Source organism: Thamnophis elegans, chromosome 5 (assembly GCF_009769535.1).
Source record: "Thamnophis elegans isolate rThaEle1 chromosome 5, rThaEle1.pri, whole genome shotgun sequence".
NCBI classification, from domain to species: domain Eukaryota; kingdom Metazoa; phylum Chordata; class Lepidosauria; order Squamata; family Colubridae; genus Thamnophis; species Thamnophis elegans.
In genome coordinates, this window is record NC_045545.1 from 746,207 (window position 1) to 772,604 (window position 26,398).

At 37.5% G+C, this 26,398-nt stretch overlaps 1 protein-coding gene and 1 long non-coding RNA gene across 3 annotated transcripts in view; one reads left to right on the forward strand and one right to left on the reverse strand.

The window, feature by feature from the left end:
• Positions 1 to 26,398, reverse strand: part of DENND1B (DENN domain containing 1B) — a 159,114-nt gene that overhangs the window by 105,787 nt on the left and 26,929 nt on the right. For both annotated transcript variants that reach the window (XM_032218349.1, XM_032218347.1), the window contains exons 3-4: positions 16,990 to 17,033; positions 3,050 to 3,099 (exon numbers count right to left, since the gene is read on the reverse strand). In XM_032218349.1, coding sequence (XP_032074240.1) covers positions 3,050 to 3,099; positions 16,990 to 17,033 — 94 coding nt within the window. The remainder of the gene's footprint in view (positions 1 to 3,049; positions 3,100 to 16,989; positions 17,034 to 26,398) is intronic.
• Positions 4,508 to 13,619, forward strand: LOC116509259. Its single transcript, XR_004255486.1, has 2 exons — positions 4,508 to 4,543; positions 13,559 to 13,619. It is a non-coding gene; the product is annotated as an uncharacterized LOC116509259 (long non-coding RNA).

Below are 26,398 nucleotides of genomic sequence, written 5' to 3' on the forward strand. Positions count from 1 at the left end.
AAAAACCACAGCAATATTGCTGTAATTCTCTATCATAAAGGAAGTTTTGCTGTTAGTAAAATACGAAGAATAGCCTCTCTTTGGGCCTTTTCTTCCTTGCCTCATTTGGGTGCTAAGATTCAACTTTTCTTTTAGTCTTCTTCCTTTAACTTTCATACTTTTGAAACAAAAGTCTGTTCTATATTTACAAGTTGTTTTTTTTATTCTAGTGTCCCAAAGGTGCTTTTTCAAGAGGCAACTGGACTTTCTGTGTTTTTTTTTTCTTTAAAGACGTTTCGCTTCTCATCAAGAAGCTTCTTCAGAGCTGAAGAAGTTTCTTGGACGAGAAATGAAATGTCTTCAAAGAAAAATCAGAAAGTCTAGTTGCTTCTTGGAAAAAGCATTTTGGGGACAACCATGACCTGGATGACTGAGATTCTCCATGGACATCTTATTCTAATGGTTAAGGCATCAGGCTACAAAGCCAGATACCATTAGCTATGAAAAGCAGCTGGGTGATCTTGGTCCAGACACTCTCTTATTTTTCAAAGTATAAGACGCACCTTTTTCCCTCAAAAAAAGAGGCTGAAAATCTGGGTGCGTCTTATACACTGAATACAGCGGGGGGTTTTGCCCCCTTCACCAAAATTGCCGTGCATAGCCTTTAGGAGGCTTTCAGAGTGCTCCTGGGAGCTGGGGAGGGCAGAAATGAGCAAAAAATGGGCCATTACAATAGTTCTGATGTGATGAAAATTACTTTACAGAATTTTTAAAAGACTGATTATGAAATTACAGCCTCACTGTTGCTCTTTCTCGGTTTGTTTTATTCATTTTCTCAATACTTGTATGATCTGTGATTTAATCAAAATTAAAAGTGAGTATGAAAGGAGTGAAAGAATATGTGACTCTGAGACTTTCTTTCAAGTAATAGAAAAACACAATTATTTTATTATTTTTTACTGGATAGGTTTCTTGCAGTATCTTAAACATTTAAGAATTTATTATTGCACAAGTCCACCTTCAGATTGCTGAAGCATTAATCAAATTTAAAAAGTCACTGTAACCAATGCCATGATTTATGAAAGTAATAAAGTAACTGAAAGTGGTAAAGATTTCTGGTATCAATGGTACTATAAACTTATATGGAAGTCTTCTTAACTAGTAACTTCTAGGTTTGCTGGGATGTTAACACCCAGAAATCAGAGGGGCCAAGTTTGAAAATACTGCTCTTTGCCCATGGTAATCATCTGGATTTGTCTTGTCCTAACTTTCTGCACATTTCTGTTTCTCAATTCCTTAATTCACACTGAGTTTCCAGCATGACTTTCTATGTTGCCATTTTATGTTACAAATAGGGTGAAAACCACACAGTAAAAAATGGATGGGCTTTGATCACATAGTCCAGTGTTTTTCAACCTTTTTTGTGCAAAGGCACACTTTTTTCATGAAAAAAATCACGAGGCACACCACCATTAGAAAATGTTAAAAATTTTTAACTCTGTGCCTATATTGACTATATATAAAGTAATTCTCCCACGGCACACCTTACACTATGTCACGGCACACTAGTGTGCCGCGGCACAGTGGTTGAAAAACACTGACATAGTCAATGCCTGTATTTTTATTTTTATTTGTATTTATCTTTACCCCCTGCATCACTGAACAGAGTTAGAATTATTTATTATTTATTTATTATTTTTACAGATAACTCAAGGCAGCAAACATATCCCAGGTGGCTTTCCCCTCCTATTTCTCCACAACAACTCTGGGGAGTGTGTTGGCTGAGAGAGGATGACTGGCCTAATGTCACACGTGGCTTTCAAGACTAAGGTGGGACTTGAATTCACGATCTCCTATTTTCTAACCTAGAACCTTAACCACTAGACCAAATTCCCCTTTCCCTTCCTTCTCTCATTTCCCAATTGTTCATGTACCAACTTTAACGTAAGTAATATTAGTTTAATTTAAAAGATCACATCAATGCCTAGTTAATTTTAATTGCACTTGGTTATTTGAGTTTTCACTTACCCTCATTTCAAAATACTGTATTAAAGACACGGAATGATTAGTATTTGGAAGCTACTGAAAAACAAGTAATTCGTAAGAACAACTGGCTAACTCAAATCATTTTAAACAATGCCCCCAAATGTTTCTTAAATAATGAAAAAAAATATTATGCAGGGTAAGTATCCCACAGTTGACAAAATGTTTGTATATGAGAAATTTTCAGAGTCAAATCTTTGTCTGGCCATGAAGTTCAGTGGGTGTGCTTGGAACTTTTTAGTTGTTCTTCCTGACATGTGCCCTCCAACTGGATTAAAGAATTGTAAAGAATTCTATCCATTGAATTCTAGTGGTTAAAGAAATCTCCAATGACCAATCAGCTAACTTATAATTAAGCATTTAATTAAGCCTGCACAGAGTTCCACATGGAACAACAATTCTGCTAAGCTGGTGTCATAACAGCATTCTCAGAAGAGGCGTTCCTCCTATGACAAAATGAGGAGAAATGCCTCTTCTAATGGCATCTGTTACCCACGTTTTTTTTAAAAAAGGTACTGAAAATCATGAATGGTTTTCTTTTAAAATCTACTGCTTGATAAGCTGAAAACAAATGCTTGCTCTACCAATCTATTAAATATGAATAAATATTGCAGACCTACATATACAATACACAATAAATCTATTTTAAAATTAAAACACAATTTTCAGAACACATCTGCACAATCTTTAAAAGATATTTCAATTGGAACTTCTTATGTACACTTGTTTTGAGGGCTGGAGGGAAGTAAATATACAGTTACAATGTCTTATCAACTTCATATTAATAAGAAATGCATGCTGAAGATTGATGGTTATAGATTAAAAGCCTAAAAGAATACTAAAATCATGCTGCCTACCGCCAAAGATACAAATTAAAACTTACAATTCAAAAAACACTTTACTTCTTAATTATTTTAATACAGTGCTTCAATCCATTCAATGCTTTCCTATGAACATCAATATTTTGCAGTGCAATTTGTTTTCAGTGTACCAACCTCACCTATTGAAAAAACGTGATAAGACATACCTTGTAATGTCAAAAGGAAAGCAGAATTTAGGTATACTCTGGAGGATTGCCTGTAAAAGCAACAAAAAAAATGTGATAAGTATTTAACTATTACCTGAATATGTCTGTAATTTTTTCCCCAGAAAAAAAAATCAAGCAATATTTGACAGGAAGAGGAAACTATGCTGCATGTTCCTGGATTAAAATAATTGATTATTAAAAAGGAATTAAGTTTGTGCTTTGGCAGATTGCAAAGACAATACTACCCCAGAAGCCCCAGGAGGAGGAAGAGGCCTGGCCTGAAGGGTATTAACACCCTTCACATCCCTGCTGGGATTCTCTTCAACAAGGCCATATGGATTTTACAAGAAGCCCCCGACCATATGGGGAGGCCTCGTCTGCTGCTGCTTGTACTACAGACCGGCCATGGGGACTCCTGACAGATCCTGGCTCAGAAACACAAATGTTGTTTCAATTAAAATGCAAGCAGAGGAAAGGGAACTAAGTTGACAGCATATGCATTTTATGAGCAAATGTTTTTAAAAGCTGGAACTTTTCATTTGTTACGTGCAAAAAAAAAATTGGACAATTAACCCTTTAGGATAGCAGCAAGGTTCAAAATTACCTGCCAATTAAAAAGAAAATATCTGCAATTTTATAGAAACAACACAACTATTTCTTCCTGTTGGGTTTGACATGCTACTCAGCTACTCATTTCTAATTACACAAGTGGCATATACTGGTTTGAAAATTTATTATAAAGTGAAGAAAAATAGTAGAATAAAAGAAGCAGTTATAACTATCAGGTGTTCGATGCCACTATGACAAAACAAGAAATAGGATTGGCGCCATTCCCTTATTTTCAGCTGTATAATACCAATAGTCACGCAGAATTAAATAGGTTTTTAGTGACAATAAGCTACAATGCACTGAAAAGATTAATGTTATAATAAAGAAAGGTTTCTGGTTGACACGTACAATCTAAGCTTTAACAGAAAGGACTGACAGGACTTGGTATCTGACATGGCACTTATGCTATCTCTGTATTTCCATGCAGACACAAGAAGGCTAGGTAAGTGAATTTACTGCAATAATTAGGAATGTATGTATGTATGTATGTATGTATCAGGGGTGGGTTTCTCGCCCCGTTCCAACCGGATCGGTTGGAACGAGGCCGGCGGCGTCCTTGCGCACGCACGCGGCGTCCTTGCGCACGCACGCAGCGCACGCGTGCACGCACGCAGTGCGCGCGTGCATGCACGCAGCGCACGCATGCGTACTAGCGTCTGCGCGATGCTCCAGCTGCTCTGGAGGATCGCGCAGGTGCTGTATGCGTTCTGCGCATGCGTGGAAAGCGCAGAATTCATAAAAACCGGGTAAGGAGCGGGCGCGGGTGTGCGGGCGCGCGCGGGCGCGGGGGGGGGGGCTTCGCCGTTCCCGGAAGTTACTTACTTCCGGGTTCGGCGACCAACCGGATAGCAGGGACCGGTGCGAACCAGTCGAAACCCACCCCTGGTATGTATGTATGTATATATGTATGTAGAATTTGTCTACCTAACGGGACTCCAGCCTCTATGCAAAAGTTATTTGCCAGGTTTAAATGCTGGGCCCCTTCCTAAAACCTCCCGAATCAACGGCTGTTAGCGGCTCCTTTCCCGTCCTGAAGTTTCCTGCCATCTCTTTCGTCTTGCTAACAAAATGGCTTCCTTGAGCAGGAGAATCAGAGATTCCACCTTGCCAGCTTCATCCCTTACAAGAAGAAAGATATTGGAAAGATCGCTTGGGGAAAGAAAACATACAAGAAAAGAAGAGCACCTGCATTTTCTTTCAGTTACTAATATAAAATTAGTATTTCACCAGGGGAATGGATAGGAGAAATTTGGAGGGAATTGGCCAGTTACATTAGAGAAGCTCAGATTCAGGTAGTGTGACAGAAATGTTTCACAAATCATTGTTTTGTTACTGGATGCACCTTAATTACAGGCTCTGGTTAAAAAATCCCCAAGTTCAATGAAAGAAAGGATAATAGAAAACTTGGAAACATACATCCTGTGCATTATGAGAACTAAAATAGCTGGGGGGGGAATTCACTCCTAGAAACATATATGTCTTATGTGCTCAGTTCTTAGGATCTGATTAACAACATCAGGCAAAATATACATTTCTCATTACTGTATTTCAGATATACTAAATTAATCGCCATAATTATTCCTGGGGAATTTTAATTTCTACTAGTGGTATATATGACTGTAATTTCATATTACATCCATGTGGACGTATTCTTTCATACCCATGTTTGGCTAATCTTACAAGTTAAATTTCAGGCTCTAAATCAGATGCAAAACGTGTACTGATGCAAATGCAGCGTAAGGTCAAAGTGAAAGCCACAAGAAATTGGTAAAATCACTGTAGAAAGAAAAAGAAAGAGAAGAAAGTACTTGCTCAAAAGCCCTGATGACTGTTTTATTAATTGCTACCCTAGCGAGGCTAGAATTCTATTTGGACTTTCCAACATACTATATTTTCAAGAGAGATTGTCTGTCCATTTTATGAAGCGTCACTAAAATCAGATTGTCACAATTTACTTAGAGATAGCAAATTAATGCTAGCCTCATAAAAAAGAAGCAAAGTAATAAACGTAATATTTAAAGGCTACTCAACATTAAGCATATTATAATAGAGAATTCTACGTTTTCCCCCTTTTCTTCTAGCAACAATATTAGTGTTTTAGACCCTGGGTCTTCACAGTAATAAATACAAGTTTTCTTTAACAAACCACCACAAACTATATTTCTTCCCAATATTGATTAGTAAGCACGTAAGATTCCATCTCGAAGGGACCGGTGTTTGCAGACATTTGTAACATCCCTGTTACATTTTCTGATCTTCCACAAAATGAGAACGCACAGAAAAGAGGAAATACAGATATTATTGTATTTCGCTGTAATAGATACATCAGCCCTTCCTGCAACATTGTAAGGGGTAAACTAACTCAATACCTTCCTCTCCAGCCCTCCCCCATACACACACACACACACACACACACACACACACTTCTGCAAAATATGGCCTCAGCTCGCTTCCCAACTGGCAGGATCATCCCTCGGGGGACAAGTCTTTAAACCTCCGCACTCTTTAAAATTCAGCCAGCCAGCAAGTCTATACACTGGTGTATAAACAGTATAGGAGGGGGAAAAAATCCTCTCGGCTTATGTCAATGACAAAGCAACTCAGCGGTTGACTGTTTCTCCCCTGACGGTATCAGGCAGATCAATAGATGGGAGGCTACCTAGGCGCGTAAGGATCAGTTTTCTGCTTTAATTACAGGTGTTATTCGGATTTTACAATCAAGGAAATTAAGATGCTGTCTAGAATGTTTCTTAAGATTTAATACGCAATCAGCTGAAAGATTAAATTGAGGGATATCTGTAGAAAGTATACCCATTTTAAAGTTGACTGTATAACACTGAAATGCCCCTTATGGCAGACAGTGTTTCTGCAGGAGATGAAAAGCCATTAAACGTCTACTTAAGCCTTGGCTGCTAGTCAGATCAATTTGACATTCTGGTAAAAAAAAATCTGTAACTAGTATATAAAGAGATACTGGAATATGATATCAGTTTTAAAAAAAAAGTGTCCGGGGGTTAATATACCAGGGCTAAATCATTGTCATTCAGGATGCCCTGACAACCACGGGTGCAATTCGGGTAGATTAAGAGAAATAAACACATTTTGTAATCTTCTTGCAACCAGGAAAAAATTAAACTACGCTTAAGGACCAGAGCTGTCAGACAACTAGTCTATGGTTTTGCTTATTAGAAGTAGCTTTAAAATTTCACAATTAAATTGATTACTAGGAAACGCAATGGCTCAGTGGCTAAGACACTGAGCTGGTTGATCAGAAAGGTCGGCAGTTCGGCGGTTCGAATCCCTACTGCTGCGTAACAGAGTGAGCTCCCGTTACTTGTCACGGCTTCTGCCAACTGAGCAGTTCGAAAACACGTAAAAATGCAAGTAGAAAAATAGGACGATAACAGCGTTCCGTGCGCCTTCGGCATTTAGTCATGTCAGCCACATGGCCATGGAGACGTCGTCGGACAGCACTGTGGCTCTTCAGCTTTGAAAAGGAGATGAAAAAGCGCCTACTTTACAGCCTCTGCTGCATTCTCAAATAGCAGCCCAGCAGATTCTTTAATATGATTAAGAGTGGATTGTTGTCATCTGCCCCAAAATATCCTTTATAGGATTTTTGGGAAATCTCTGACAAATTTCACAGTTCTTCAAGAATAAAATTACTTTTCTTCATACAGATCTGCACTCTGCTTTTGATATAAAATAAGGTGCCCATTTTATTGCCTGGGCCGATTATGTGACTTTGTTTTCTATTTGCTATGGCAAGATGCTTGTCCCTGTGCAGCCTATAGTCTGCTGTCTTGAATCTTACCCGTATTCACTTATTCTAGTTAACGGGGAAGAGGGGGAACAGAGGAAAGATGATTGGATGAATCCAGTGTTAACTTTGTGCAATGAAGTGGTTCCACTAGATTTTAAAAGAGGAAATAATGAATATACTTATGAAAGAATCCTAGGGTGATCCCAAAGTTTATAACAACTAGTACTTGACTGCAATTGGAAAGGAAGGTTTTGAAGACATCAGTTTTCTTAGTAAGCTAAAAAAAAAATTAGAAGAAACCGATTAACTTAATCAATTTTAGCCTATGTTCAGATCTGCTTTCTGGAATTAATCAGCACTAAATAATCTGGTGAATGATTTCCTATGGGCCAAAGACAGAGAAATATAATTCTGTTCATTCTACTTGATATTTCAGCAGCATCTGACTGACCATGGAGACTTTTTCAAACATGTCTATCAGTCAAGGTTGAAAGCATTATTCAATGGATCTATTCTTACTCAAAGGAACTGTCTCATAAAATCATGACTTCCCTGATATCAGGGCATTTGTATGATAGGATCCTACAAGACGTTACATTCTCTTTAACTTGCATACAAAGATTGAGGCAATCATCAGGGATTTAAGGATGAGGTACCATCAATGTACTAGTAATACACTGGTCTATTTCTTCATAACATCTGAATCAGGAAAAGGTACTTGCTTTGAATGTTCTCAGGAGTTAGACAATACAATGAAAATGAAAGCACCAGAGCTGAATTCTGAGAAGACAGGGATCTTGTGGAAGGATATATTAAATAGGAAATCTGCCTAGTCTAAAACGAATATTACTTCTTCAGAAAGAATGAGTTCAAATTTAGAGAGTTCCTGGAATCATTATTACCACTAAAGGAGAACCTACATTACCAGCTTCAGTTTCTCAGGAACATGAAAATATTTCAAAGGTTAGTTCAAAATGTGTAGATACATGTACTGTACAATACACTTTTTCAGAATAATCAATTACCCAAGTATTTTTCTGAGTAGCTACTTGGAAGCTGCTTCCAATGACTAAACCCCTCCCCCCCCACCCCAAGACATTTTTTCTTAGCTCACTATAGTCTGGTGATTGTTTTCCATGTACTGATAACTTTCCAACTATATTATTTAATTTATTAATACATTTATACTGCCACCAGTCTACCAAAAGGATGTTTTTTTACATAATATCCTCCTCTATGTGTGACTATCTCAGTACCAGGTCTTAAAGATGCAGCTGGCATGGAATGAAGCAGACAGGCTGCTTACTACAGCACCAGGCCATGCACATACTACACCAGTGCAAATCAAATGCTCTGGGTACCAATCAGCTATCACACAACGAAATGTCTGCGGATACAAAATAAAATCCTGTTCATTTCATCCGACACATGCACTATGCTGAAAGCTCTCTGGGAAACAACTTTTTCCTATTGCTATTTGAAATTAGAGTAAGGAAGAGGTCACACGGACAGTACATTGTTCCAGTGCAAGGGAACGGCTTCTACTTCTGGAATCCCACTTCCAGGGTGATCCCCAAGGCCTCCTCTTCATCTGCCTTTATAAGGGAGGAAGATTTTATCTAGATCAGGCAGTCTCACAGAAACTCAGGACTAAAGTCATAAAAGGGCTTTATGGGTAATAACCAGCATCTTCAATTGAAATCCAAATTTATATACAAGGGGATTAAAAGCAACCCAGAGACCAAACAGGAGTGTTCAGACCTCCAAATGTAACTCAACCCTACAACTCCAACTCCAGAATAACACGAGATGTGGAGATCTGGAGATTAACTAGAGAACTATAAATTACCTCCTCATGCCTTAAGGTGAGCAACAACTAAAAGCAAATTTTAATTGGGGGGAAAAGAAAAAGTTATAGGTTGCGTTAAATCTCTTCCACTGCAGAAAAAAAAACACCAGTTAAAAAGTACTTATGTAAAACTAATTACAGGTTCATGTCATATGGAAACAAATATCTGTTACAACATGTTCTGTTTATCCTGTCTCCATCTATTTTCTTATGAACTGTATAAAATTTTATATATATACAACCGGGGGTTGTAAAAGAAATCATATATATATATATGATTTTTACAACCCCTGGTAAGCCCCAATTATGGGAGGAAGCTAACTGCTTCCATCATCTGTCCATCGGCTCGTCACAAGAGTCCATCACGACAGAAACCCAATATTTTTACTGTTGCCTTTGTTATATTTGTGGTTTTTTTTTTTTTCAAATAAAAATACTGGTTCGATTCCCAGTAAGGGTATGGCTAGCTGATGAGAGCTAAATAGCTTGAAATAGATCTATACTAGTCTCCCTTTATTTATTTATCAGCACAAATAAAACACACACACACACACACACACACACACACACACACACACATATATATATATATATATATATATATATATATATATATATATATATATATATATATTGTGTGTGTGTGTGTGTGTGTGTGTGTATATGTATATGTATATATGTACATATCAGTGGTGGGATACGACTGGTACACCCTGGTACAGATGTATTGGTGCCTGCTGGGAGCACAAGGTACCGTTTCGGTACAGTGCTCCAGAGGGCCTACCTGTCTGCCTACCCTCACCTGTATTTGAGCCGACTGGGGCTTTCGCACATGCGCACGGAGCATACAGCACCTGCGCAATGCTCCACCGAGCAGCTGGAGTGTCACAGACCGTCGCGGGTGGTAAGTCCGCATGCACGCGCTGTGTACCGGTTGCAAAGGGATCCAGAAGCCACCACTGGTACATATGCTGATAGAGTTTGGTCTAGTGGTCAAGACATCAGGCTAGAAACCAGGAGACCATGAGTTCTAGTCCTCCCATCAGCAGCTGGGTGACTTTGGTCAGTTCCCTCTCTTTCAGTCCACCCTCCTTCACAAGATTCTTGTTGTGGGGGAAATAAGAGGTTAGGAGCATTAGATATCTTTGTCATCTTTAGTTATTTATAAAAATATTAAAGGCAGGATGAAAATAAACGAACAAATAACCTTATAAAGTTACGTATTTGTACTATTATTGTAAATCTATCATTGTGCATAGCTATGCACTGCAATCAGTATTTTTTATTAATTAGCCTACTCCAGAGCAAAGTTTAAGTTTTCTTACAACATTGTAAGGGGGGGAAATATAAAAAAGCTTTCTAGACATATTAACTGAAAGCCAGACCAGAAAAAAAACAGTTATAGGACTGAATACGTAGAGAGCTTCTGCAGAAACAGTATCCAAACAATGGGCGCACACCTGACGTGGAGTTGTTATATGCAGCTATTTCACTACATCCTATGGTTGGTAAACACAGGAAGACTCAAAACCACCTTCTGTGAGTCATACTGGTATGGAATCTAATTAGTGGGGCTTAGGGTGCCTATAGTAAGAAAAATGAATAATTTATCCAATAACACCATCATATCTTTACATGAAAATAGGAGAACAGAGACAGAAGGGAATCTCACACCTTTCCCTCCAGCTTGAAGATATACAAATGCATGCATTTTGCAGGGCTTTAGAAACACCATATGGAAGTTGTGAATACTAAAATAAGTGTGGATTGAGCAATGGAATGAAATACTGGATCATGAATTTTCAGTCTGCTCCCAATTTATATAAGCATTACAAGGCAAAGGCAGCTATTAGCTATTGTTTTAAAATGTGTGAAACACAACAGAAAACAGAAAGGGCACCATGGAAATCAGATACCAATGAAAGTTTCAAGAATAGCATTTCATATATCACAATTTTTGGAAAAAAGGTCAAGAAAAAACATCCTATTTAAATCATATCAGAAACAGGCTGAGAGCCCCCAGATTACATGAACAACACAGCATTAAAACATAGTATTCAGAAAAATATGAATGAAAGTAAACTAACTGCTTTGAGATCTGCAGCTATAAAAAGGACAAATTGAAAAAAGAAAAGAACAATTTCCGATTTTTACGCAGGATAACAAAAACAATTCCTTCTAGAATCTGCAGAGTTCTTCCAATTAAAAATTACGCTTGGTTAAAAAGAATAAGCATTTTTGTTTTTCACTAAGTAGTGTCAAATATTACAGCTGTACTATAAAAATGAGTAACATATGCATACAGTCTATTAAAATGCACATAATTTATCTAGCTCAAAATGAAAACATATCTAACAAGTAATTCTATTCATCTGGCCCTTTTTCACCCACCCTTAAGATATACAAATGCATGCCTTTTCACCAGAACATAGCAGCTGGTAATGAAAAGGAAAGCATTCAAATGATCATTTTCACATCATATTCCTTCGTCTTTTCTCCACTTTCTCCTGTCTTTCTTTGAGCTCCATTCTATGACAAGAGAGCCGTTTCTTAGATCAATTCATATTTCCATAATCCACACTGTTGTTTCTCCCTCTTCTCCCCAGGGTAGACCACCCCCTACCTCCAGGACTGTGGCTTACAACTGTCATTAAGACCTGTAACAATAACAAGATAACAAAAGAGTTTGGTCAAGATGAGGCTTGCCTATGCCATATGCTGGTCAAATGCAACATTTCAGACCCATGGAAATGCTATAAAACAAAAATCATGATCCTAGCAAGACTCTGGACTAGCCACCTGTCCCTCCAAACGCAAGAAAAATAACCTTTTTTTACAATGTCAACTATATACTTGTGGTACATAAAACATTTATGTACAAATGATAATTTGCCTTCACGGTGGAAGGATTCGAAGTCTTCAGATACCAAGTGGTAGGGAGGCCTTCCTCATGTCTTCAAAATATTTGCTTACAAAAACCTTAACTCTGTGTATAAAACAACTGGAGGGATAATTAGCTGCAAGTTAATAATAAAAACATAATGAATAGTTCACGTTTAGAACTGTTACACTTGTATCTTCCTAACGTTTCCATAGTGCCATGTACATATTTTAACAAATGTTAAGAATAGTTTTCTAATCACACAAAAACTTCAAGGCTCTTGAAATCTGATGATATCACATTAGATGTCTAGGATTCTTATCTGGAAAGTTATAACAAAATTATGCATCTTTCTAGAATCATTTAGGATAACTTATACAAATAACACAATTTTTGTTTCTCTGAGGTAGCCCTTGTTTCAGTGGTGGGTTGCAGGCAGTACACCCCGGTACGGGCGTACCAGAGCCAGCCCGGAGCACCGGATACCATTCCGATATGGTGCTCTGGAGGGCCCACCCGCCTGCCCGAGCTCCTTACAGGTGTTTAGAGGCTTCCGCGAGTCCGTGGAGGCCCATGGCGCATATAGCGCCTGTGCGATGCTCCGTGGAGCAACTGGAGCATTGGAGAGCATCGCGGAGGCACTAAGACGCAGGCACGTGCTGTGCACCTGTGCACCCGCACTGCATGCGTCCATGAGGACGCCGCTGGCCCCGTTCCAACCGTACCAGTTGGAACGGGATTCCCACACCACCACTGCCTTGTTTCCATTTAAGTACAGTCCAGTTGAGGAAAAAGAAAGGGGAAAAAACAGCAAAGAAGAAAATGGGCTTATTTTTCACTTTTTTTGTTCTCTGTTAACTAAATTTTCTTTGACCTGTGTCCTTCAAATCATGGATTATAAAGCTGAAACCCTAGTTTAGGTTTTGTTGCAGTTAATCAGCAACAGGAGTGAAATATCCTCACAAACATGCTAAGAGAAAAGTGAGAGCCAATGGGAGAACTGAAATTTTGAACCATAACTGAACAGCTATTGCCCAGCTCTGGTTATGTATCATGCCTTTCAATTAATAAAGTATTCATATTTCAAATTTTTATCACAAGAAACCTAACCAACTGCCTAATTCTGCTTATTCTGTTGCTTAATGTCAAAGTTCAAGAGCAAGTAGCCATCCATAGGTAAGTATATTACTGAACACTAGTTCTGCGTGGTGATTCCATATTGAGATAAGCAAATGAGATAAGATCAAGTGGTGTATGTTCTTCCATAATGCATTTGCTGGATTCAATATGGACTTTCCTCCTCAAAGCCTTATTACTGTATGTTTATTGAAGAAATTTTTTATCTTGTCATTCCAAGAGCCTTTGTTTCCGTTTAGAATTTTGGTTTCATTTTCTTTTTTTATGCAGAGAACAATGTAAAGAGTATTACCCCTGCAAAAGCAAACCAGATCCCTTAATACAGCATGTTCAGAAAGATAAGGTTGCTCCTGGCACAGAAATCTTCCCAGTGCTTCTCCAAAGATCTGGAGTTGTTATTTCTCCACCAGCCAAAATAGAATCGCTCTTCTACACTGTCCATATGTAAAGTCAAGATATTGTAATGCCGTTTGGAGATGCTCTATCAAAATCACATCAAGAATCTGGGATGGCCATGACCACTACAAATACCTGGGCATCCTTCAAGCTGACATTAGGCACACTGAAATCAAGAAGAGAGCTAGAAGAGAACATATATCTATGCCAAATATGACATCTTTATTTTATTGGACTTTGAAAGCTAGGATGGAAGGAAAGCAGAGTGGGCTTATGGTGTGTCATTAAAAGACTCTGTACTCTGCATTTTAGTAGCTGGACTAATAAAAATGAGAGCAGCAGAAGATTACAGGAATATGGGAAAATCACATATGCTTTCTTTTCATATTGAAGAACTTCCTTTTTAGAAACAGAACTCCTGGGCCAGGTCCTGGAGTAAGACTGACTAAAAGGTTCTTTTGCAGGAATCAAAGGACAAACAAGAAAAAAAAAATATATTTATAAATCAGAAAGAAGAAGGGGACACGAATGGCTGGCAGAGGAGAAATGAATAGATTTATGTGTGTTGTGGAATATCATATTGTAATGATTTGCCAGGGAGAGGGGGATAAATCAGTGCTTACTTATCTTCAGTTAGCTAGAACAGAAGCTATAAAATAGGGACTGACAATGGGTACCCTCTCAACTAAACCTAATTCAAATAATGGTGATCCCAGACTCAACTGCTCTTCCTTCAATTGGCAAATAATTCCTTCCAGGAAGTAGTGAGCAACGGGCAAGTAGCAAAATGGCTGCCCAAAATTCTGCTTTGAAGTTTCTTAACGTTTTATGTGCTTCTGAAAACCATGGAAGAGCAAATAGGGCTTTAGTGAATAATGATCCAACATACTTCTCCGTATAGTTCCTTGCCTACTCACAGTGAAGGAGGAAGAAAGAAAATAAAGAAGTTAACATGAACTTTAAGCTTTTAATTTAACTATTACGGGGGCCGGGGAGAATTTCAATTTCAGGGCCAAAAGAACAAAGCTTTGAAAACCAAACTGCTTCTATAGCGGAATATTGGAAAGTACTTTAATCATGATTTTGATCTTAGGGGTGATATCTTGATCTAAAATATGTCGATTATTTTATAAATATTTGAAGGAAACAAAAAATGGGGGAAGCCATATAATATTAATTTCAGATGGTGATTATCACAAGAATAAAGCAAAGTTAATCATAGTAGTTAAAATAGAAAAAAAATACAGGATACACAGTAAATAAATATAAATAAATATTAGTTTTTTTTATGGAAATCAGGAATCTACAAAAGGGCTGCTGGTATCAAACAATCCAAGAGTCAGGATGAAAATATTTTTAAATTTATTACAGAAATACAAAGACTGCCACTTTCAAGAAAATTGAAAGGAAGCATGAATAATTAGGCAAAAATAGTTGCACCTTTTAAACTTTGTTTACACTTTAATAAACTATAAGGTGCACTTATATAATATGACAGTTTTCTCATATTATATGCATCATATATGATCAGCTGCAAGGCCCCTTCATCCTTCATGTTCTCTTTGTGCTAAAAATCTATATCCCCTTTTCTTCCTCACTCAGTTGATTGGTTATGTGGTAGACAGCAGAAGGCCACCCATCTACCTTGATCAGACTGATGGGGGAGGGAATTAATCTTTTTTACTCCTTCTCCCAAGCAACTCTATGAAAAAAAAAATTCTCTTTTTCTGTTTTCAAGAACTGTATCTATAGGGCTTCAAAGGAAAATCTACCTAAGTTCTTAATTAACACAGTAAAAGAAATAAAATATTAATTGCAAGTATAATACATTTGTTATACATGTAAGCCCAGTGTATGAATATATATGAACTGCAGTATGCCTTTGAGATTAAACCATAATTAAGATAGTAAGGCTAAAAGTAACAAACTTTGCTCTCAGTCAAAGATAAATTAATTTCATTCTGCAAATGAAGTTTCTGTCTGCTGAAACAGAGTTCAACTTCTATTATTCTGTGAAAAATTGTCAAAAAAACAATCCCAGAATTAAAATTAAATTGAAATTTTTGTGCTTTTATGAACATGTGTTGTTAATAAAACTGTTGTTAATAACAATCAGTGTTGTTGAGTACAAATTTGTACCCAGGCTCTCATAATTTGGTAGAATAGATTATTAAAAATAATAATGTATATCAAAAATGATATAAACAAAAAAGCAGGAGAGGCCAATGTAAAATCAAAATTTTAATTTCTATTAACTATTAAATTCATCACTTACATAAATTGAACTGAATTAAATCAGGTTACAGATTATTGCCTGTGTATTTAATAACTGGCCTCCTGTCAAACTAAGAATTATAGTTTGTAAATTTTGAAGGGACTCTGAAACTATGTGTCCTCAGAACCTGGACTGTACACCTCTGATAAATATTTTATGCACTGAATATTACAGATTTCTGTGAAAAAGGCATTCAAAACCATTAATATTTAGCTCAACCTAAATATTAGCCTTAGGCGTAAGACAGGGGTGTCAAACTTGCACATTATCACATTGTCGTCATGTGACGTATCTTGACTTTTTTCCCTTTTGCTAAAAGAGGGGTGGGTGTGGCCAGTGCGTGATGCATCTGGGACACGGGCTGAAAGTGTAACATCCCTGGTGTAAGCTAACTGACACTGTGGCGTACGTATAGGACAGTGTTTCTCAGCCTTGAGAGTTTGAAGATACGTGGACTTCCAACTCCCACAGTTCCCCAGCCAGTATGGCTGACTGGGGGATTCTGGAAGTTGAAGTCTACACATCTTCAGGTTCTCAACGTTGAGAAACACTGGTGTATGACATTTCTACCACCAATGGGTTGAGCTATCATGAAACATTCATAACTGAGCTGATTTATCTGTATTGTGTGGATAAATATGTCTAAAATCACCACCTGAGCTTATTGATAAAGTTATGTACCTGGTGATGATTTTAATGTTTTTATATCAATCATAATTACACTAATGTAGTCCACAGGAAGGTTATTGATAATAGTAGGAAAAACAATTCCATCCACACATACATCCATGGCGTTAACTTAATAAGGCCATGAAAGTAACTAATATCCTGTGTAATGTTTCAAGCAGCAAACAGATTCTAATAATACAATCAGCTGGTGAAAATTCTCTTACTGCCATTCCCAACCATCTGCCTTTCTCCACCTCAGTAGGAAGGCTGCTACAGAGACAGAAATGATGTTGGTATTATTATTGTTGTTATTACATTTACTACTCTGTCATTTTAAAAGGATCAATCTCACATGTCTAACCTGGTCTCCAAAGTCCTCCGGGAACTTCCACAAAACCACAGGATCTGTAAATAATTGACAGGCAGCATTAATCAGAGGCAAAGAAGCAGCATCTTATAGTAGAGTACATTAATATTAAAGAAGGCCAATGTTGCTTTAGGCTCACAGAGAGATAATGTAAAAAAAAAATGTGTCTAAGGAGAAAATCCTAAAGTATTCAAGATATGTTGTAAAACATCATATTATAATTATATTTGCATATTTGTTAACAGATCAGTAGGCTATTCTATGCTTATTTTACTCAATGCTTTTTAACTGTACAGTTTTTCAATGTTATTTAAATCATTAATTCCTAATGCCATGAGTACTACTTTATTCTCTTAAATGACCATCTGGATTCCACCACCACCCCAACCAATGTTCTAATTTTTGCAACATTTGGGATTTTCAGAGAATAAGATTGAAGAAAACAAACAAACATATCAATAGTTGCATCGTGGCACTGATTCATGCCTGCATATATTTGCTTTTGTTCCTCCTTCTACCACTGAAACTGTCTGTAAGTATATTTAAATGCTGCATCCGTAACCACACAATCTTTTAGACTGCATGTGTTGCATGGATGTTTGGATTCTGGCTCATATTTTACTAGTAATTTATAAATTATGCCTAACCAATGTTCAGTATTACACATTGTAAGATTTTCAAAGTGAGATACACCTCTCTGCATTCCCCCTTCAGGATTTCTTTCATTCCTGCATTGCTTCATTGTATATCAAGATACTGCAACCAATTAAATCAGTGTTTCTCAACCTTGGCAACTTGAAGATGTCCAGAATTCTGGGAGTTGAAGTCCGGACATCTTCAAGTTGCCAAGGTTGAGAAACACTGAATTGAGTGTTGAGGAGAACTATGTCATAAGAGGCATTATTACATGACATTGTGGCGTACAAAGAAATTGTGATTGTAGCTTATTCATTTTTATACATTTACTACTACATACTGTCATTTTTATATGCATCTGAAACATAAATATATTCAATTAAAAGACAGCTAGACTCTTTAGATTATAGCAGTCCCCATAATAATTCTAACTACAAACTTACAATACATGTAACTTTTAATACATATTTAGTAAGAAAATTATTTCATTATAAATTAAGTGGGAAGAAAAATATTACATTATTGCATTCCATACTATTTGAAGGAACAGAGAAAGGCCACAGAATTTTCCAAGTATTACAAGCACGTTACTTATTCATGCCAGAGCATATCTGTTATGTAAGCTATTATTTGAATAGATAAGCGACAATGAGAATTTCAATGGAAAATGATCTTTAATTTTTTCCCATATTGATATAGGATGTTCCACTGTTGGTATCGTATTCCAGTTCTGGTTGTTAAAATGAACAATTCATTCTTACTGAACCTTACAGAGCCACATATTTCTTTAAAGGAGGAATGTGGGGAGGAATTGGCTCGTGGCCTTCCCTGTCAGCTTCCCCATTGCAAATGGCAACTATATGATCAGAGATACTGCAACTATCTCCTAAGTGCAAGCTTGTTGCTAAGTTCCCAATCGTGTGACTATAGGGGGCCTTGCAACCGCCAGGAATTCAAGGAACAGTCATAAGTATCTTTCCCTTTGCATCACAGAAACTTCAAACGGTCATTGAACAAGGAGTTGATGAATAAGGACTACTTGTAAATCGAAATTATATCTATCCTCATGAAAAGTTAACCCTGTTGGAAGTGTGGCCTAATCCCCAAAACTCTTTTAAAAAATGACTAAAAGATCACACCAAATGTCTGCAACCCCATTCACCAGATATTCTTCTGTCATAATTAATTATGTATGGTAGTGTTTCATACCCATCTTCCAGAATAAATTTTTAATAGACAAATGATTTATGTTCCTTAAGAACTATGTACATTTTATTCAAAAACAAGAGGACTCCACATATTTATAAAAAAACAAAAGGCAATTTAAATTATTTTTATTGGATGAATTTATTTTCTGTTGATAATATTTATGTTTCTCTTGACTTATTTCTGGTAGTTATAATCTACCACTGGTGGATATCAAAGCATCAAGAATTATGGATTTTTTCATAGATGGTAGCTGACAAAATTATGCAACACTGGCAGGAAAAATCTAAACCTAATTTGCAACAAGATATTTTTTATAAGCACTGTCAACCCTTGAATTACTTTTTTTTCAAATAATAGGACCAAAAAACTTTCAGAGTGTATAAGGGTATATTTTTTAAAAAACATATAGCAATTTTCCATTTGGATTTTTTTTCTCTTTATTTTAAAGATTAATTTTGAAGTTAAGAATTTTTTCATATTTTTTTCTTTTGTTGAATAGAATATAGTGAAACCAGTTTTACATAAACTGAATCATTAAGGACCCTCTTCAGGCAGGACTCAAATATACAACACATGGTGTATAACCAGACCATCCAGTAATAGATGCACTCTGAAAAAGATGATCAAAAATTACAGCATATTGGCACCAGTTGAAAAAAAAAGGTTCCTCTCATCTCCATCTCGTCTGTTGTTCTCACATAAGAAAGAAAATGGATTGAAATCTCTGAGAATATTATCACATCTATCCTAATCCCTTTTGAAGAGACAGAAGTGACTTTTCTGTTATTGTAATATATATGATATGCTTACCTTCCATATTTAAACTTACATATGTAAACTACTTAAATCTAAATATAAAGTACTTTATATTTCATATTTATCATCTTAAATACCAATGTCGAGCAGGAGACAAAGGATATAAAATTGTGTGCGGTTTATTTTAAAAAAAGGTTTCAACATTAACCAACGAAAGAGGAAAATTCATTGTTCAAATATATTATTATAAATCAATTCAAGAGACATTTTTAAAAAATTATTAGAAAACCTATCCCAAAAACATTACAAATGCAGTATTATCTAAATTTGCTTTCCTTATCAGATATTTGAATCTTACTTAATTGATCGTTCAAAATATCATATTTTATACTGCTCGAGGTTGAAATACTAAAACTATGCCCTACTACAATAATGTAAATTTGAGTTAAAACAAATATATACTGGTTAATGCTGGCCCTAATGCTGGGGACAGGCTGAGACGGTTGAAGGCCACCAACACCACCAAGGGATACCACTTCAAGCTCCCCGTTTTGGGAGGCAACACGTTATCTAGCGCCCACCTACAGGACCTGCCTTACAGCCCACAGCTCTCATTTGCTGGTCTCAACTGATGGTCCGCACTGTCCTGGGGTTATGATGGCAACTGGGACTCCTAGGATTTGAGTTATAAGAAAAATGGTCACATGACATTGTGCTTTATGACATCGCTTAGTGACGTAAATCCTAGTCCCAGTTGCCATTGCAACCCAAGGATGACTTTCTAGTTTCAAAGAAGACAAAAGAAGAGGATAGTATTAATCATATACTGTACATTAAAAAGAATTAATTATTCTAGCTTTGAACATTCCTGCACTTCAAATTAAAATGTTCTTGCCACTTCATGTATTTGACATGAAAGGTACATATTAGAGGCTTTGAGTATTAGTATCAGACATATCCAAGATTAGGAGGGAATCTTAGAATCCTATCTCTAAATAGATAAAAGCTTTAAGAACTTGAATAGATGCTAGCACGGGAAAGTAAGAGAAAGCAAGCAATATTTGCCAAGCAGCCACCATAATCAAAAGAAAGAACAGTTCAAAACATAGAAGCTTAATAAAAAGGATCATCATTTCGAAGAAAAAATGTTTGCTGTCTGACATTTAAAATGAATCAGATTAAAGACAATATGTAAATATCCATATTAGTTTTGTAGATTCTTGATAGCATACTTTCATGCAAATCACTAAGAAAAGGCATTTTTGTATAAAGAACAAACCAAAATTTTATTCTTATAACTTAATATGAAGCCTATTAAAAGAATTATCTGGCCAAAAATAGTATACATATATGTTCATGTATTCTTACTAGACTGAAAAAGTTAATTATTCCAATTACATTGTTCAAGAAATAAAGAACCTCATTTTTTTTTAAAAAAAAAATGATAACTGTCCTGTTTGGGGGAAAAGTTTATCTCTTAATTAAATGATTTCTGTTGTGGTAAGTAGAATGTAGGTAGACTTCTACCTGTAATCATTTGTTCCGCTACCGGTAGTGTGATTGTGGACTGGGTGTTTGGCAACCTGTTGCTAAGCTCGACACAATCATAGGATCGCCATTTACAGCCTTCCCTGCTGGCTTCCCCAGAAAGCCAATGGGGAAGCCGGCAAGGAAGGTCATATGTCATTGTGGTAAGTTTCTCCCATCCATGCAGCTCCTGTGGCCTCTCTGCACTTGTCCTGTGCCTTTTGTGCACCCATTCATGACTTTAATTCCTGGCACCATCCCCAACTCATCCAGAGCTTCTCACATAGTCCCTTGCAACATTCCCGACGCACCCAGCCTCCCATCTCAAATTTAACCCACACAGCACCTTTCACACACTCTCCTTGAGCTACATGGCACATCTTATGTACCCCCCTCACAGCCTTTCTAAGCAGCATCTTTCATGCATTTCCTCACACATCATCTCTCCCCAGGTGCTTATGCTTTTAAAAGTAGTTTAAAAACTGTTGGTACCAATGGAGGGTTTTTCCCCAAAAAATCTGAGAGTAGTTTGGTAGAACTTTTCAAGGGGGTTGGTACTAGGACACAAGAATTTCCCTTTCTCCCAGTAACATTTTTAAAAATATCACTGAAATCGCCTTATATAGGATTCGTTCTTAAATGTGCGTACAGTCAAGTAAGTTTCCCATCCCTACCATAAGCCATGAAATGTTATTTCTTTTAACTTTTCTAATTTGATTAGAAATGCTAACTTCTGAAATATTGTTACCGTGTATCTTTTTTGCTGTTGAAAACAAAAATCTGAGCTATCATTTTTCCACCTTGCGCTGTGAATCTCTTTTGCCCAATGTTGTATTAGAGCATTTCCAAGAGCCAAGGTGGCGCAGTGGTTAAATGCAGCACTGCAGGCTACTGCTAGATCAGCAGTTCAGCGGTTCAAATCTCACCGGCTCAGGGTTGACTCAGCCTTCCATCCTTCCGAGGTGGGTAAAATGAGGACCCAGATTGTTGGGGGCAATATGCTGACTCTCTGTAAACCGCTTAGAGAGGGCTGAAAGCCCTAGGAAGCGGTATATAAGTCTAACTGCTATTGCTATTTCCACGGATAGAAAGCCATTTCCAGCTCCCTGGGAACATAAAAGAAAAGACTTTTTCGCTGCAATGCCATTAGTTATGCCATAAAACGAAAACCTTAATCGGGTGAAAGTTCATTGCACAGAAAGCGCAGAGATGAAATTGAACATGCCATGCTTTTAGCCTGGCTACAAAATGAAGGATTTAGAGAAAAGGATCCCCTGCTCATCTTCTGCGCTAACAATTGGGCCTCTCAAGCATTCTCCTTTTCATCATCCCTGCAGGTTTCAGGGATGGCCTACCTGAGCATTTTCCTCCACAAGAGGCTGACAACCACATTTTTCTAAAGGCCACGCGAGTTGTGATGCCCAGGGGACCAATAATGTATTTGTTTGATTGCTCATTGTATTCTTGCGTTTTTATATCCTATTTTAATCGTGACCCGTCAAAAGCGCGTTCCACAAAAGCGCGGTCGACGAAATCGCGTATGTGACGTCATCACAACGCGACGAAAAAGATCGAAAAATTGAAATAAAAATTAAATTACAGCAAGCCGATTCACATAAAGGTAAGGGTTAGGTTAAGGGTTAGGGTTAGGGTTAGGGTTAGGGTTAGAGCGTTAGCGTTACGTTTAGCGTTAGGTTAAGGGTTAGCGTTAGGTTTTTCGTTACGTTAAGGGTTAGGGTTAGGGTTAGGTTTAGGGTTAGGTTAAGGGTTAGGTTTAGGGTTAGGTTTAGGGTTAGGTTTGGGGGGGTTAGGGGAAGGTTTTAGCTTTATTTTTACATTTCTCGATCTTTTTCGATCTTTTTCGTCGCGCTGTGATGACGTCACATACGCGCTTTTGTCGACCGCGATTTTGTCGTCCACGGTTTTGTGGTAGAACCATTTTAATTATATTTGTAAGCTGCCACGAGTTGAACAGATTTGGAGGACATAAAAACTAATAAATAATGTAATAGCATCAGCAAAAGTGAAACAAGAGTAAATAATATTCACGGTTATGGATACTTTAAAGCACGAAAGTGAAATTTGATTCCTCAAAACAAGATCATGCCTAACACAAGACAAGCAAACAATATTCTCATACCTAATAAGTATCACTATAAAATATTATATTACATAATATATTGATTTATGAGCATTCTCATCAGTTTTATAAAAAGAAATGAAGCGTGGCAAATATTCTTTTAACTATTGATTTTCGGGTATTCCATTTCAAAAACTATTTCTACCTTACAAAAAAAAAAAAAAAGTAAAAATGTTGGTCCTGCAGCTTTCAGGAGAGTTTGTTTTGAAAAGAAGGAATGAGGCTCATTTAGAACTTTCTCCCAGAAGGTGCTTCACAGGACAAAGGCTATGAGAGATCAAAGGTGCAACCTTGGCTACAATAAAACACAATGAAATCAATGGGAACTGCACATGAGTCCCATACTCTCACACATCTTGTCATCCTAATATACCTATATAGATACCCTACATTGTCAAGGGCCTTCCCATAGGCAACACAGGGTGGTGGGTCTCCCTACTTGCTGAAGGTGAATAGGATGTAACAAAAGGTTAATAGGAAAGGAGAAGAGACTCATACAAACTCACTCGTGATTCTTTACTTAATCCACCTATACGCTCTTCATTGTACTCTGGTACTTAACCCAAAGAGAATGGGTTCGCAACAGAAAATGCCAGAGAGGTTTGTTGGCATCATCTTGGACATGGAAGCAAGATCATTCTTCTATCCCAACCATCTATCCCAAGAGCCAAGGTGGCACAGTGGTTAAATGCAGCACTGCAGGCTACTGCTAGATCAGCAGGTCAGCGGTTCAAATCTCACCGGCTCAGGGTTGACTCAGCCTTCCATCCTTCCGAGGTGGGTAAAATGAGGACCCGGATTGTTGGGGGCAATATGCTGACTCTCTGTAAACCGCTTAGAGAGGCCTGAAAGGCCTATGAAGCGGTATATAAGTCTACTGCTATTGCTATTGCTATTGCTATTGCTATCCATGCAACTGGACTAGATATCTTCATTGGTGGACCATTCTTCTTTGGGGGTTAAAATACTACTTTGTTAAATAGTACGAACCTACCTACTTATCTCCTCTATTTAATTATATTTCAATCATCTTGACTGTTCTCCTATTAATTTTCTGAAGCTACGCTTCTATAATTAAAATGATCAAGCAGGAGATGGTAGGGTCTGTTGTTGAAGAAAAAATCCACCAAATAAACCCAAAAAATTCTGCTTCTCTATGGTGCTCAATGGAAGCTCAACTGATGCAAACCCATTCTCTTTGGGTTAAGTACCAGAGTACAATAAAGAGTGTATAGGTGGATTAAACTCTCTATGATGCTCAATGGAAGCTCAACTGATGCTCAATGCAATACCAGGTATATATACTGATGTTCTATGATGCCCTATGATGCTCAATTCAATTCCAGGTATATTATCATGCACACAACATTACTTGCCCCACATATTCATTCTGTGAATGTTGATGGACTGCACTGATTAAGGACAGAACTCACCAAATTTTGTCATTCACTCAGTAAGTTAAGGATTCTAAACCCCAATGACAAATAATCTGGTAGAATTAATGTTTGAAGTTTCTTCCAGATGTTCATGAGACTGATTAGCTATAAAGTTCGCTCAAGGGTAAAGATTATAGTCTTAATTTTTTTTTCTCAATATTGATTTAGAAAAAAGCTTTCTCATGTATAATCTAAGGCATTATGTCAATGCATATATGCATTTTTTCGTATTATTTCTCATTTGACTGGTGTGACATAAAGTTCACACACACACACACACACACACATTGCAATTCTAAAGTGCTTGTTTCAAAATTGTGTTGCATTGATATTTGTGAGGTGGGGAGGAAGGAAAAAGATATTGTCTTTCAAATTGCTTCAGTGCTTTAAACACCTCAATGCTGGGAAGTCAAATCCCCTTATTTAGATTTTAGATTTAGATTTTAATGAGCATTTATATGCCGCCCTTTTCCCTGAGGGGACTCAGGGCGGCTTACAACAATGGGGGGAAGGGAGTGCAAGACAAGACTTAAAAGAAAAAAAATGTGAATAAAGAAATTAACCATAAAAACACAACATTCACTCAACATTCGGGCGGGGTGAGAATAAATCCTATCCCCAGGCCTGACGGGATAGCCAGATCTTGAGGGCTGTGCAGAAGGCCTGGACTGTGGTGAGGGTGCGAATCTCCACGGGGAGGGTGTTCCAAAGCGTCGGAGCTGCAACTGAGAAGGCTCTCCTCCGCGTAGTCGCCAGTCGGCACTGACTGGCGGATGGAATTCGGAGGAGGCCTACCCTGTGCGATCTGATGGGACGCAGGGAGGTAATTGGCAGGAGGCGGTCTCTCAGATAGCCAGATCCACTACCATGGAGCGCTTTATAGGTGGTAAGTAAGACCTTGAAGTGCACCCGACGATCAACAGGTAGCCAGCGCAGCTCACGGAGGATCGGTGTTATATGGGCGAACCGTGGTGCGCCCATGATCACTCGCGCGGCCGCGTTCTGAACTAGCTGAAGTCGCCGGATGCTCTTCAAGGGCATTATTTGGCAAATAATTACTCTTTAAGGAGCTGAACATTTACACACAAAAAGGAAGAATCTGCATAGCACCCAGAAACCTCCCTTCCAATACAGGACAGGAAATAATGGGTGGCTGAAGATACATATGACAGAACCCTAACTTTAAACTCCAGGACAAGGGTTGAAAAGCATAAAAATGAACATGAACCTAAGACAGGAAATAATCAGAATGGACTTTTCCAGAATCACATATCTTTTAAAATCTTACACAGCTGGTCCTTGCTTAATGACTGGTTGCAAAGTTCCCACCGATCTTCCAAGAGCTACTTTGGACCTGTTTTCAAAGATCCACATGATCGAAATTTTTGATACTTGGCAACTGGCTCGCATTTGTGGCCTTCTGCAGTATTCCAGAATCATATTACCATGATTTTCAGCAATTCTTTTTTATATATTTTTATAAAAATTGGTTCAATTAACAACTGTGTCATTCACTTAACTACCACTTTAACCTTAATTCCTGGCTCCATTATGGTTATAAGTCAAAACCTACCTGCAAGTTTTTTATAATAGCACATCAATGGCACATAAAGGGTCATTTAAAGTTCTCCTGGGTCAAATGGCTGCAAAACCACTCCTCAAAAATCTGTTGAAAATTGTATTTATATGTGGAATTCTA